Source organism: Benincasa hispida, chromosome 1 (assembly GCF_009727055.1).
Source record: "Benincasa hispida cultivar B227 chromosome 1, ASM972705v1, whole genome shotgun sequence".
Lineage (NCBI taxonomy): Eukaryota > Viridiplantae > Streptophyta > Magnoliopsida > Cucurbitales > Cucurbitaceae > Benincasa > Benincasa hispida.
Window position 1 is genome coordinate 93,379,524 of NC_052349.1, and position 14,568 is coordinate 93,394,091.

A 14,568-nucleotide genomic window follows, 5' to 3' on the forward strand; every position below is an offset into this window, starting at 1 on the left:
TTTATTATTTATTATTAGTGAAGCCTTAGCTGTTTGTTGTATCATTATTCATCATAATCCATGTTCTATATGTTATTATTATTACTGCCACATAGTTATGGGCTTTTCAGAAAGCATGGGCCGATTTTCCATAATTGGACATGGGCCCTCGTTATGAGATTAAATGGGCCCCATATGCCATATGGGCCTTCTGGGCCCAATCACTCCCCAGATAGATAGATAAGAATTTGAAAATTATTTATTATTTTGTAGTGAATGTTTAAACTCATTGGTCCTATTGGCCACATTTGTTGATCTAACATTGATCAAAGGTAAGAAAAATAATTAAAATGGTAAAAGGAGGATAAGATATATAAAATATAAAAATGAAAAAAAAAATAAGAAAGCAAAGAAAAAGATAAAAGGGAGTGTATAATTATCTATAATTGCAATAAAATTTAGAAAAAGAAAGAGCAATTATTGGAGGGAAAAAAGCAAAAAAAAAAAAAGAAAAAGAAAAGGAAAAAGTAAGGTTTAGTGATGATAATCAGCTACAATTCAGTAACCCAAAAATTAATCATATTATTACTTAGCAAAAAGCAAATTAAGCAAAGCACAAATTCCAAAGGGTTGGGCAATGAACGGTCAGGATGTGTTGTCGACAGAAACCAACTGCCCTCGATGAAAGCGACCCCAGCTTGTGTGTGACGTGGCAGTGGGACCCACCGAAAACTCTCTCAAAAGGCGGGAAGGGGAACTCTGTTCTGCTCTGCTCTGCTCTGCTCTGTTCTGTTCTGTTGTGTCGCTAAGGACTGCGAATGGGGTCCTTCCCTTTGCACTCTCAACTTTCACTCTCTGTTTCATACAAGCCTTTTTGTTTTTGAGCGTTTTTCTCTCTGTTTTCGCTGTTTTCCTTTATTGGGTATTCATAATTAATCTCTCTCTCTCTTTGAACTTCTTTCTTCAATCTTCTTCTTGTCGATTTTAGGAAACTATGAGTCAGGCGGGCTAGTTTGTTTGATTGTCTGTATTAATGGAGTTTTGGAGTCCATTTTTCCATTTTGGTATCTGAAACCTTCCAATTTTCATCGTATTTTCTCTCCTTTTCGTTGTTTTTCTTTCTGGGTCTCTCGCTTTTTGTAGTTGGAACAAGCTATAGAAAGTGCGAGTGTTGTTTATTCAATGGTGAGAGTAGCGGATTCTCATTTGACTGGTCTCTCATTCCCATAACGGATCAATTTCTCTAATGTTCTGCTTCCTATTTTTTATTCTTTCGAGTCTTCCCACTGAAGATTTTCCTCCTCTGTTTGATGTTCCCTCGCATTTTAACCATCTCCTCCAATGAATCCATGGCCACGTCTCCTTCAACTTGAGGAATTTCCCCAATAGCTTCGCCACCCAGTTTTGAGATTCGAATATCTTTCTCAAATGGGTCTGAGAAATTTTAATCGCATAAATAAGTAGGAATTGAATGAACCCTTGTTTGGAATTGTTTTGGTTTTCAAATGGGGAGGAAAAGATATATCGTTAAGGTTATGATTCTATTATTGTTAATGTTCTCTTTTCACCATTTCTCCGACGCAAAATGCCAGGAAAGAACAAGCAATCACTTCGCTTCCTCAGGACCGCCATTACCAACAACATCATCAACACCAACAAGCTCTCCACGGTTCAAAAATGGCGTCCGAAGAATCATCTTCAGTGTTCTATTAGGCGTAGTTACAGGTTTAATGGGTTCCCTTCTTTTCGCTTGTTTAATCCGCAGCTTTGTCCGATACCTAAACAAAACCCCAATTCTAAAAGGCCCTGTCATATTCTCTCCAATAATCGACCCCAAAACCCTCCATCACGCCCTTAGAAACGAAAATCAGCTTCTGGGGTCCAGTCCCCATGGGAAGTACTACAGGACTGTTCTGGACAATGGACTAACCATCGCCGTGAAACGGCTCGAAGGGTCCGAGAACACGGCTGCGACCGCGGCGAGGAAGTCGGAGAAGAGGCAGACACAGCAGCAGCTTGAGAGGCTGGCTAGGCTTAGACATAGGAATCTGATGAGCTTAAGGGCTTATGTTGGGGAAGGGGAAGGAGTTTGGTTGGTTTATGATTATGTGGGAACAGGAAGCCTTGAGGATGTAATGAAGAAAGTGAGGGAAAATGAGTTGAGGTTGGGGTGGGAAATCAGGCTTGGGATTGCAGTTGGGGTTATAAAGGGTCTTCAGTATCTTCACTTTGAGTGTGATCCTCAAATTCTTCACTACAATTTGAAGCCTTCAAATGTTATGTTGGATGCTGAGTATGAACCAAGGTTGGCTGATTGTGGCTTGCACAAGTTATTCTCTAACTTGCACGTGGCTGCTACTTCTGCCTATACCTCCCCCGAGTGCTTTCAGGATTGCAGGTTAGGATTCTATTACCAACTATCACGTTTGATAACCATTTAGTTTCGATATTGTTTTGGTTCAAATTTGTTCATGTTTTCTGAAACTTAGGTGTTGAAAATGTTAAACTACTGCTGAAATTTCTGCTGATGTTGTAGAATTTTGAACAATGGACAGTCTGTTTTGCTACTATACCCGAGTACTATTGAATTCAAAAGGCTAAAAGGCTGAGATGTTTGATCTGTTATTAGTAAGAAAACGATTTTAGTTTTTGGGATATCTTCCGGTGCTTAAGATAGGAGTTTGAACCTAAGACCTTCTATTCTGGTCGTCGAATTAAATTACTATTAAACTCAAAAGCTTATTCGGTATTAAATGTATTATATATCTTCCCAAGAATGAAAAAGGTTCAAGTAGTTTGTTTGGGATATCTTGTAAAATGGGTAGCCTCTCTAGTACAAGAAAACTAATGTGGGAACTATAGCAAACTAGCATCATTTTGATGGGGGATACAGAAGTTGTGATATTCATTACTCTCTGTTTAGAAAGCTTGATTGATGAGCATTTGTCTCGAAAAGTAGTAGTTAGTCTAAGCGGATTCGACTTTTGTTGTTTCCAGTTTCAACAGGTATAGCGATAAGAGCGACATCTTCAGCTTCGGGATGATTTTGGCTGTTCTACTAACAGGTAGAGATCCCGCAGATCCGTTCTTTGGAGAAGCTGCTAGTGGTGGAAGTTTAGGTCAATGGCTACGACACTTACAGCTTGCCGGGGAGGCTCGAGAAGCGCTCGATAAGAGTATCATAGGTGAAGAAGGGGAAGAAGATGAAATGCTAATGGCTGTGAGGATTGCTGTTGTGTGCTTATCAGAGCAGCCAGTAGATAGACCTTCAAGTGATGAGTTGGTACACATGCTAACCCAATTGCACAGTTTCTGAATACTCAGCCAATTCAACCTCTCTACTTTACTTCCATTAGGATTTTTCATTTTTTTGGAGGTTAATTTGATTTGATATGATTTTTCTTTTTCTTTTTTTGGAATCTGAAAAGAAGAAAGCTTATTACTGTAAAGTGGTGTTTGACCTGTCTGTTGATGATGTAAAAGAAGCTTTTTTGTGCAAAGGAAATTCCATTTTGAGAGTATGATTGTTTGATGAAATGACCATTCAACAAACATCTAAGCAGTGGGGTTCTGTTGCCACTCCTTTCCTGGCAGATCCAACCTTGATTTGAGGTGTTTTTTTTTAGCTTGAGAGCTGCCTGTTTCCCAAAATTTAGATTTTCTTAAGCTGAGAAAACAAACATAATTTTCTCCCATTTGATTGGATTCTATTGGATAATCATTTAATTTTTAAAAATTAAGTTTATAAATATCACTTTCATCTATTATTTTTAGGTTTGTTGTCTACATGTTAGAATTGTTTTCAAAATCAAAATCAAAATTTGAAAATTAAAAAAAGTAGGCCGGTTTGATAATTATTTGATTTTTTTATTTATAAATTAAGCTTATAAATACTCTTTCCATCTCTAAACTTTTTGATTTATTGTCTACATTTTTTTTACCAATGTTTTAAAACACAGGCAAAATTTAAAAACTAAAACAAATAGTTTTTATTTTATTATTATTATTATTATTTTTGAAATTTGGCAAAGAATTCACCAAGGTATTTGAAGAAAGATGCGTATCATTTGGCAAAGAGTTCACCTCACATATTAAGAAGAAATAAACTTAATTATCAAAATAAAAAGATTAAGGCCCTCGTTTGGTAACCATTTGGCTTTTGATTTTTGTTTTTGAAAATTAAGCTTATAAACACTACTTTTACTTCCAAATTTCTTTTTTTATTATTTAATTTTTACTAATGGTTTAAAAACCAAATCAAAATTTGAAAACTAAAAAAAGTAGTTTTTAAAAACCTGTCTTTGTTTTTAGAATTTAGCTAAGAATTCATCTATTGTATTTAAGAAAGATGCAAATTATTATTGTAAGAAATGAAGAGGAAATAGACTTAATTTTCAAAAATCAAAAGCAAAAAACGAAATGGTTACCAAATGAGACCTAAATAGTTACCAAATGGGGTTGTAGTTTTCAAATACTTATTATTATTATTATTATTTAAAATTGATTAAGAATTTAAGTTGTTACCTAGAAAATTTGAAAACTATGAGAAAAATTGTGAGAATTCTTAAGTAGATTACATAAACAAAGAAATTTCAAGGTATTTATAAGCTTATATGATTAATTATTAAAAAAAAAAAGAACAAAAAGCTTATATGATTATGGAACGAGGCTTTAAAAATTAAAATTTTAAAATTATTTTTTCAGTTTTCCAACCATGAACCAAAACAAACACTATGATAATTTGAAGGTAGTTGTCACAAAATCTTGGCGGACGATTTTCCAATTTAATGGATATTCTCAACATTATGCCTTGAAGAGGATTCAACCTCCACGCTCTTTAGCACGAGATTTTGAGTTTCGCGTGTCTACCGTTTCACCACCAAGGTATCTTAAAAGTGAAATTGTATACCTCACTTTCTAATGGAAAAACACATTTTTTTTTAACACTAATAATAAATGAATAATAATAATAAAAAAAAACTTATAGACGAATGTAATATTTATAAATTAAATTTTTAAAAATTAAAAAAAAAATTATGAAAGAGGAGATTTCACAGATAACATAACATGTATGTGGAGAAGAAATCATCCAAGGGGTTGGTAGATAGTCGTTGTTCAAGTTTGTTAACATTCTTTCAAAAATTAAACTATTTTTTCTCTTCAATTCTTCCTTCATGCACCGACAAGAGTTTGTTGTTTGTTTGTATGTCTAATTTTACTCTATATTTTGTACTACAACAAATGTAGGGTCGACCTTAAAGACTTTAAAAAAACATCTACGTATCAATTCTCGTTAAATTATGTTCAAGTTAACATATTTTATATTCTATATACATCAATATAAATGTTTTGTTATAGTCCTTAACTTTAAAGATTCTTTTCGAATATAGAAAAATGAGCTAACTTATTTATAAATATAGTAAAATGTTATTGCCTATCAATGATAGATACTGATAATTAGAAATTGATAGACATTCATAAGCATTAGTTGTAGATGCTAATAGATATCTTTTTAATGTCTATCACTAATAGATAATGACACTTTATTATATTTGAAAATATTTTTAGTAGTTTTTCCATTTAAAATAATTACCGTAAAAAATATTTGGCCAATGTTATCACTTCATTGGACCAACCAAAATTGAAAATCGGAGGTGTAATCCTAACTTCATATTTGTTATATATTATTCTAAAGAAAAAGAAGGTTAAATATATGTTTTAGTTCCTAATGTTGGAGTTTTTTTTTTTAAAATTTAGTCTTTTATATGTTAATAACTTTTAATTATATCCTTACATTTTGTCTCTACCTGCTATGAAATCAATAAATAAAGATAAGCTGAATGTAAACAGAAGAGAATCGACATAGAGATTTATGCGGTTTACTAACAGTGTGTTAACAATGTACATGAGTAGAGAGAACAATTTATTGTTAGCGTTTATATAGTGTATTTCTATAAACCCTAAGCCAAAATAGTAAATAACGTAAATAAGATGAATATGAATACACTTTTAAGTTTTGGGAGCATTGCTCCCAAACCTCTATCAAGGCATATCGTCTTTAGACTTAAATAAGTGAAATCTCGTATTTAGTTATTTGGAGCGTTAGATAACAGATTCAAGACATTCCAATAATATTATTATCTATATCTCACCATTACGTGACAATGATATATTGGTGAGTGGGTAAGAATTTAATTGAGAAATTAGATTACTTAACAAAAGAAAGTTGATAGTTCCCTAGCAAAGTTTCTAAGAAGTTGGAATGAAATTTGGTTAATCCAACCTTTTCTGTTATTCACCAATGATGAAGGCACATAATCAAAAAATGTTGAAATATAAGGTGATATATTTTAGCACATCTGGCATATAATTAGAGTTAGTGACTAAGAGAAGAAATGTTTATGAAGAATTAAGAAATACTGCACTTCAAATGTTTTTGTTTGAAACCATCTCTTAATAGAGCTTTACTTTTAAAATTTTAAGAGATAAATATTTTTTCGTCCATAAGTTTTGGTCTAGTTTTCCATTTGGTCCCTTAGTTTCAAACGTTATACTTTTAGTTTTTAAGTTTTGAGTTTAATTTAAATTTAGTTCATATATTTCAAAATGTAACAATTTTACTTTAGATGTTTGAGTTTTTTTTTTTTTTTTTTTTTTTTTTTTTTTTTTAAATAAATAAATATATATTATTTAAAAATTAAATTTAATTAGTCCATAGGTTTCAAAAGTGTTACACTTTTATTTTTGAAATTTGAGTTTTATTTTAAGTTAGTTGGTCAATCGGTTCAAAGATTTGCACTTTTAATTAAGCTTGAGTTTTCACTACATATTCATTTTAGTCTTTGGCGTTTATGTCTATTAATTAATTTTAAATAATTATGAAGTAAAATTTTAAAATTAATTTTAATAGTGACAAAAAACAATGAAACTTAATTAATAGACATTACCACTAAAGACTAAAAGTGAGTATTTAGTGAAAAATCAAGTTTAAAAGTATAAATATTAAAACATAGGAAACAAATTGAAACAAAACTCAAATCTCAAAGGTAAAATTAAAATATTTTGAAACATAAGTACTAAATTGAAATTAAACTCAAAACTTAAGAACTTAGGTGACATTTATCAAGCCATAATGAAAACCACGTTTACCAAACGGTAATAAAAATTGGTGTAATAGGAATGAGATTTCATTGATAGATGAATCGTAATAGGCCTACATCGTAAACACAATTGGATTGCTTTTGATCGCGTTTACCTAGAATTATGAATCGGTCACATTTTACTGTTACTGTTAGTGTTTGACCCTAATGATAACAGTAATAGTAACAATAACAATAACGGTAAATGTAACAATAAATGTGTCAAACTCATAATTTTTATATTGTTATAGTAACAGTATCTGTAACGGTAACGATAATGGTAACAGTAAAGATAGTGGGTCCTATGTAATTTTCAATCGCAATTATATTGAACACCTTTTATTCCTCAATTAGATTACACGATTTGATTACAAATTTCAAGACAGCCCCACACCTCATTAATGATTATGGAAAGCAAGTAAACAACAACAAAAGTATTCAACTGGGACCCACTTTTTATATTACCATTGATGGATTACTTTTCAATCAGTGTAAACATGACCTTAGTGTAATGTAATGGAATTTTATTGATGAATCAATTGTAATGAGCCTAAATCGTAATTATAATTGGATTGCTTTTGATCGCGTTTATTTAGAATTATCAATTTTATCATATTTACTGTTATCATTACATCTGTGGGTCAAACTGTAACGGTGATAGCAAATATTTCAAAATTCATAATTTTTCTTTGAAAAAGTAACAATAATGGTAAGCGTAATGGTAACAATAACGAAACGGCGTAATTCTTAGATACAATTGGATTGAGCACGTTTTGTTCATCAATCAATTTGCGTTGTTTGATTACAGATTTGAACGTGGGCCCTATGTGTCAGTACAGATACAGAAAACAAGTAAACAACACAAAAAACAATCAAATAAGGTCCACTTTTTATATTACCCTTGATTTATTACATTTTCACTAGGGTAAACGTAACCTCGAAGTGTAATACTTTGAAAACTAGAGAGCAAAGGAAGCTAGATTCATTACTTAGAGACTAAAAATATATAGTTTTTCATCTTACTATATATAAGCTTTCTCTTTCTTTCTTTTTTCTTTTTCTTTTTTCCAAATATTTTAACTAGCTATTTCTTAATGTTTTCTTTATTTTTCCTTTAATTTATAAATGTCAAGAGAGTTATTCTGAGGTCATTTTACCAAACTATAATGAAAATTGGTCTAATCATAATAAAATTCAATTAATAGATCAATTGTATAATGATTTCGCAAACATAATTGGATCGCTTTTGATCGTGTTTATTTAGAATTATAAATTTGACACATTTATTATTATTGTTATTGTTACCATTACCATTCAACCCTAGCGGTAATGATAATAATTACGATAAAGGTAACAATTAATAGTAAATGTGATATATCTATAATTCTCATACTGTTATAGTAATAATATCTGTAACGGTAACAATAACGGTAACGAAAAAGGTAGTGAGTCCACGTAATTTTCAAATACAATCAAATTATCTCTCATTCCTCAATTAGATTTCGCATTTTGAATTCAGATTCAGAGGTGAACCCCATAATTTATTATGATTACAAAATACAGGTAAATAATAATAAAGGTAATCAAATGGAACCCAATTTCTATTTTACCATTGATGGATTACAATATAGTTGGAGTAAATATGACCTTATTTCATTTTAGTGCATCTCATGGTTAAAAAAATACATTAACTCAAATACATATGTGATGCGGACTAGTCAACAAATGTTGACTGATTTGATGTATACAACAAACAAAATGATGAAGAGGATTATATAATAATTAGTATATTTTAGTTAATATTTAGTTTAAGTGATCGTTTAGTATTTAATTAGTATTTGAGAATTAGTTAATTAGTATGAGACTATAAATAGGGAATTCAAAGTTAGTCCAAAACTAATTTGACACAATGATAAAAGTTTACAGAGTAAATTTTATATTCAAACCGCCTTATTTTTGATTTCCACTTGTAGGTAGGAGAGGAAATTCCAAAGGGGGTGAAAAATGAGAAGAAATTATATGAAAAGAAAAAAAAGGTTAAAAGGGTAGGAAGATTTATTTGAACCTAACCCAACTCAAATGAGTTGATAATTCTAGGGATGGTCATTCAAACCGCAAAAACTGAACCAAACCGAACCGAAAACTCAGTGAAATCGAAAAATGCGGTTCGATCCGGTTTGAAAATTTTTTGAAACCGAATTAATTCGGTTCAGTTCGGTTTCACATTCGAAAACCAAACTTGAAACCGAACCGAACCGTTTTTAACTAGTATATATATATATTTATTTATATATTTAAAAAAAAAGTAAAACTGAATTTAAAATCGAATCACTTTTAATTTAAAGAACAAAATTGAATTTAAAACCGAACCGAATTGAACCGATTTTTAATTAAAAAAAATATAACATGGATTTTTTAAAAATGCCAAAATCGAATTTGAAATCGAACCGAACGGTTTTTAACTAATATATATATATATATATTTATATATTTAAAGAAAGAGTAAAATCGAATTTAAAACCGAATCGAACCGAACCCTTTTTTTAATTTAAAAAGAATATAACATGAATTTTTTAGAAATGTCAAAATCGAATTTAAAACCGAACCGAACTGAACCGCATATATGCGATTCGGTTCGGTTTCACATTTTAAAAAATTCTGTTTGGTTCGATTCGGTTCGATTTGAGAATTCTCCTAAGATGGGCAACAAAGTGAATAAGAGTGATGGAAAATGAGAAGGCTTTGGTTTGAAAATGAGAATAAAAGCAAAAGAAATGTCTGCAAAGTTGTCCCATCTTCTGGGGTCCAAAGGGGCAGCACGCTCCAAATCACTACAAAATAACTTTTTCCAACTCCATCTTAACTTTTTTCTTCCTTTTCTCTTTCATCCTTTTTCACATCATTACTTAGATCCAAACGTTTAATTTGTCACATGACATACTTTATATCTATATTTATATATATATATTTCAAACACTATAAAAGGAGTCCATGCCTTTGTTTTTAAATTGTTCTAGTTAGAAACACTTTAAGCTTGAGTGTGCTAACTTTAATTAAATTCTTTTTCGCATTCTCTAGTTTGAGAGCGGAATTTAAGAGTGTTAGTAGAATAAAAACTTTGAGAGAGTGCACTAGTAATTGGGATTGATAGAGAATTATTTTGTGTGATCATAACAATTTTTTACATAGTAGATTTCTTTCTGGTGGGTCATGGTTTTTCTTCAAGTTTGGAGTTTTTTCCCATGTCAATTCTTGCGTTTTCAACTTTATTGTTTTCTTTTAATTTCTATGTTATTTTTCTACTTATTCCTATGATAGTAGGGGTTCTTTTTTTTTTTTTTTTCAACAAGTGGCATTAAAGATTTAAGTTTGTATTTTCTTGAATTTTTGAGTATGCTCCGTGGTTGCAGCATTATCTAGACTTCCACATCAGAAAAAAATTCTTAAAATGAGATGCGATATTGTAAATAGAGTGAGTTGTTCACTGTTTATTGTTTTGCTATGAAATGAAGCAGGTATGTTAAGTTTTATAAATCAAGTATAGTTTGATATGGAGAAATTTGATGGAAGGATCAACTTCGGCTTGTGGCAAGTGCAAGTCAAGGATGTGCTGGTACAATCTAGGTTACACAAGGCCTTGAAGGAAAGACCAAGCAGTGGTATTTCTAAAGAGCTAAGTGGTGATGGTGGTTTAGGAGAGTCCAGTAGCAATTCTAGTAAGAGGTCTCAGAAGTCCAACATGAGCGATGAAGATAGGGACGAAATGGATTTGAGAGCTGCAAGTACAATTAGATTAAATTTGTTAAAGAACGTTTTTGCAAATGTCTATGGAATTTCAACAGCCAAAGAGCTTTAGAAGAAGCTTGAAGTAATGTACTGGGCAAAGAGCATCTTAAATCGGTTGTATCTAAAAGAGCAATTTTCATTCTGTGGATGGTGGAAGGTACAAAAATCTCAGATCATCTGGGATTCTCAATCGTTTGTATCTCAAAGTGAAGATAAGTGATGAAGATAAGACAGTTAAACTCATCTTGTTACTTCCCACTTCTTATAAACACATGAATCCAATCTTGACGTATGGGAAGAAAACTTTAAATTTTGCTGAGGCTACAAGTAAATTTTTGTTAGAGGAAAGATTGAATAGTAAAGGTTGTACTTGACAATAGGATTTAGTACTGGTAGCTAGAAAGTGGAAGAAGAAGAAAGAGTTCGTGCAGAAAAGAGATATATGAAAAGGGATTATCCTAACAGAGCAGGTTCATCAAAGGGTTCTAAATTGGATGTTAACATCATCTCTTGTCACGGAAGATGGAAACATATTCTTTTGAAGAAAGATGAAATTCATCCTCGTGGTATGTTTTCTTTGCCATGATAGAGGATGTGATGTTAGCGGCTCCACAAGTTTGCACATGGGCATTGACTTGGTAGTTATGCAAAGTGTGTGGTGGAAGTAGTGTCAATGGCTGAAGAACTTTCAAGTGAGCCAAGTAAGTGGAAGTTGCACCATGAAGAACTTTTGAATGAGCCAAGTAAGTAGAAAATGCACCATAACTTTCAACAAGGTTTATTAACATATGACGAAAAAGGTAAATTTTTAAAGTTGGTATTCCAAGTGGTGGAGTAGGTTATAGTTCTCTGATTTAAGAAATATGATTGTCGATAAAGATAATGGATGTTGCATAAGCTATAGATTCTTCAAATATTTTGTCAGGGTGGAATTTGTTGGGTTTTAGAAAAATATTAAAAGTGCAAATGCCCTACATTGAAAAAATTTAAGAAAGTCATGAGCTCTAAGCACTATAAAAGGACCCTACGCTTTTGGTTTCAAATTGTTCCAGTTATAAACACTTTAAACTTGGATATGTTAACTCTAGTTAAATTCCATTTTCTATTCTCTAGTTTCAGAGTGAGATTAAAGGGTGTGAGTAGAATAAAAATTTTGAGAGAGTTCTCTTGTAATTGAGTCAAGTGAGTATTATTCTATCTGATTGTAATAAATTTTCACATGGTAGATTTCTTTTGGTGGGTCGTGATTTTTCTCTGAGTTTGAAATCTTTTCCATATTAATTATCGTGTTTTCAATTTATCGTTTTCTTTTAATTGTTCTATTTTTTATTTTACTTATGTGATAGTAGTGAGGGGTTTCTCAACATATTTATAAGAGATGAGTACAACCTATTACTCTTATCATTTCATATCTTTTCCTTCACTTTTGTACGTATTTTATTTTATTTTATTTTTTTGCACCCATCATTTGTAAATTTATTTGATGGGTAGAATAATTTGGTATCAAATAATTAGTAGAGGGATTTTGCATCTACATTCCATGCAATACCCACGTTGTGGAGATATTTGGGGAAGGTCCTCTTAGCTCTCATCCGAAATGAAATTGGCGTAGTTTAAAATAATATTGATAATATATATATATATATATTGAGTTCTCTAGATAAATAACCACTAGATGACTTGACTAAGATGCCAAATATCATAGAATTAAAAAGTATTTGATACGATGTCGAAACTTTGATGAGTGTGTTCAAGCAAAGGCAATAATGAAAACTTTTTCAACCCAAGAATACATCTCATGGTAATGTAAGATAAACTAAAAAAATACAAATAAATGTAACTCACTGTCAAATTCCAAATAAATGTTACCCCACACCAAGAAAAAAAGTATCTCAATGAATCATAGAAATATCTCAAATTTGAAGGAAAAAAACATTAAAAATATGTGTAAGGATAAAATTGCATCTATCTGGTGTTGAATACGATGAAAGTGAAGTAAAATGTGTCAACAACGGATGCACCAAAATAGTGAACGACCAAAATCTTGAATGCAAAATGATGTTTGAGTTATCCCATAGAAAATCTCTTACCACCTTGTTCAAAATTGAAACCCTAGTGTTTTAGCTTATCTAAAAATACAAGTCACCTCACTATTCTCTTAAACTATTAAAGAGAATCTTAATGTTAGGGGACCAAAGTAAGTATTTTTTTTTTCTTTTTTTAAATTTAGAGACTAAGACAAATGTTTTTTAAAGTTTAGAGACTAAAATATAACAACATTCAAAGTTTATGAACAAAAATATGATTTAAACTTATATATATACGTGAAAAAAGTTGTTGCAAATATGACACAATTTTAATCCTAACATAATTAAAGCATGTGAAAAGTAAACAAATGACCATCAATATATCTTAATATTGTAGATCTATTTTGGTGATAGATGTCTATCTATACCTAATATCTATCAATAATAAGTGTCCACTCTTAATTATTTACATGCTCCTTTGCTATCATGTTTATTGTTGGCGTACCATATCAATGGAAGATAAAATAGTGTACGAGTGACATTTTACTTTGTTTACCATTATAGTGATAAACTAAATGTTAATTTTCTTTTAGGTATATATATTTTTTTTTATAGACAATATCGACAAAATAAACAATTATATCAGTTATGTTTAACTTTTATGCTTTTAATATATTATTTGTTTGTGCATTTGATATTAATATACATATTAATAAAATTAAAAATAGTATATAAAGTGATATTTGAAATGGTTTGCTATCGTGATTGGTTACTTATTGATTTGCTAGGAAATTCACTTTCTTCATTTTTCAGATTAAAACGTAATTTTTTTTTTCCGGAAAATATTTATTTTCCCTACCATCAACAAATAATATTTATCTTTACAATGTTAGATCTTCGACATGCCTCCTCAAGATGATGTTACTTTAAATTTATCATTCTCAGACTAAATCCTTGTTTTGTTTTGTTTTGTTTTTAGACCGACTACCCGTTTGAGTTTCATGAATTTCCATACCATATTAAATAGAGAAATTGTAGAAAATGTCTAAAACAGGAAAGTAGTAATGATTATTTAAGAATTCTTTGAGAAATGTCTAACTTTTTGAATAGGTATGTAATAATTTGATGGTTTCTTCTTCTTACCCAATACTCTAATTTTCAAACCAATTTTGATGGTTTTTTTAATTAAAAAAAATCTCTTACATTTTTTACGGTGTATTCTATTTCTTTAATACAATTGTAGGATGGAGATCAAACCTTCGACATCCAGAGTCAATTAACACTAAGTTAAGTTAGATGTATATTATATCTTTATGTGTTTGCAAACTGAAAATAGTATCTTTTAATTATTGAAATAGATTTAAACAAATTTGCTTTATTTATGCTTATTTTATGATTTGCTTAGGTATCTTTTACCTGTTTGCAAATTGAAAATAATATCTTTTTAATTATTAAAATAGATCTAAACAGATTTGTTTTATTTATTCTTATTTTCTGGATTTAGGGTTGGTTTTCGTTGGCATTATTGTGTTTGTTGTTCTCGTTAATCCTTTCACAAAAATGGTAGCTACTATTCATGAAATATTTTTAGATTTTCAGTTTTTATTTTTATTTTTTTTGATATCTTGTGGTTGTGT

At 30.5% G+C, this 14,568-nt stretch overlaps 1 protein-coding gene across 1 annotated transcript; it reads left to right on the forward strand.

Moving 5' to 3' along the window:
* The first annotated feature begins 9 nt into the window (after positions 1-9).
* LOC120088305 (inactive leucine-rich repeat receptor-like protein kinase CORYNE) lies at positions 10-3,500 on the forward strand. The gene is made up of 2 exons (XM_039045509.1): positions 10-2,377; positions 2,977-3,500. The coding sequence occupies exons 1-2, from the start codon at positions 1,485-1,487 to the stop codon at positions 3,293-3,295; spliced, it is 1,212 nt and encodes a 403-aa protein (XP_038901437.1). The 5' UTR covers positions 10-1,484; the 3' UTR covers positions 3,296-3,500.
* The last annotated feature ends 11,068 nt before the right edge of the window (positions 3,501-14,568 follow it).

What these genes read in the sequence shown, in the direction of transcription:
- LOC120088305 (XM_039045509.1), top strand. Translation starts at nt 1,485, where the DNA reads ATGGGGAGGAAAAGATATATCGTTAAGGTTATGATTCTATTATTGTTA. An exon ending in GAGTGCTTTCAGGATTGCAG is followed by an intron (nt 2,378 to 2,976) that starts GTTAGGATTCTA and finishes TGTTGTTTCCAG; the next exon opens with TTTCAACAGGTATAGCGATA.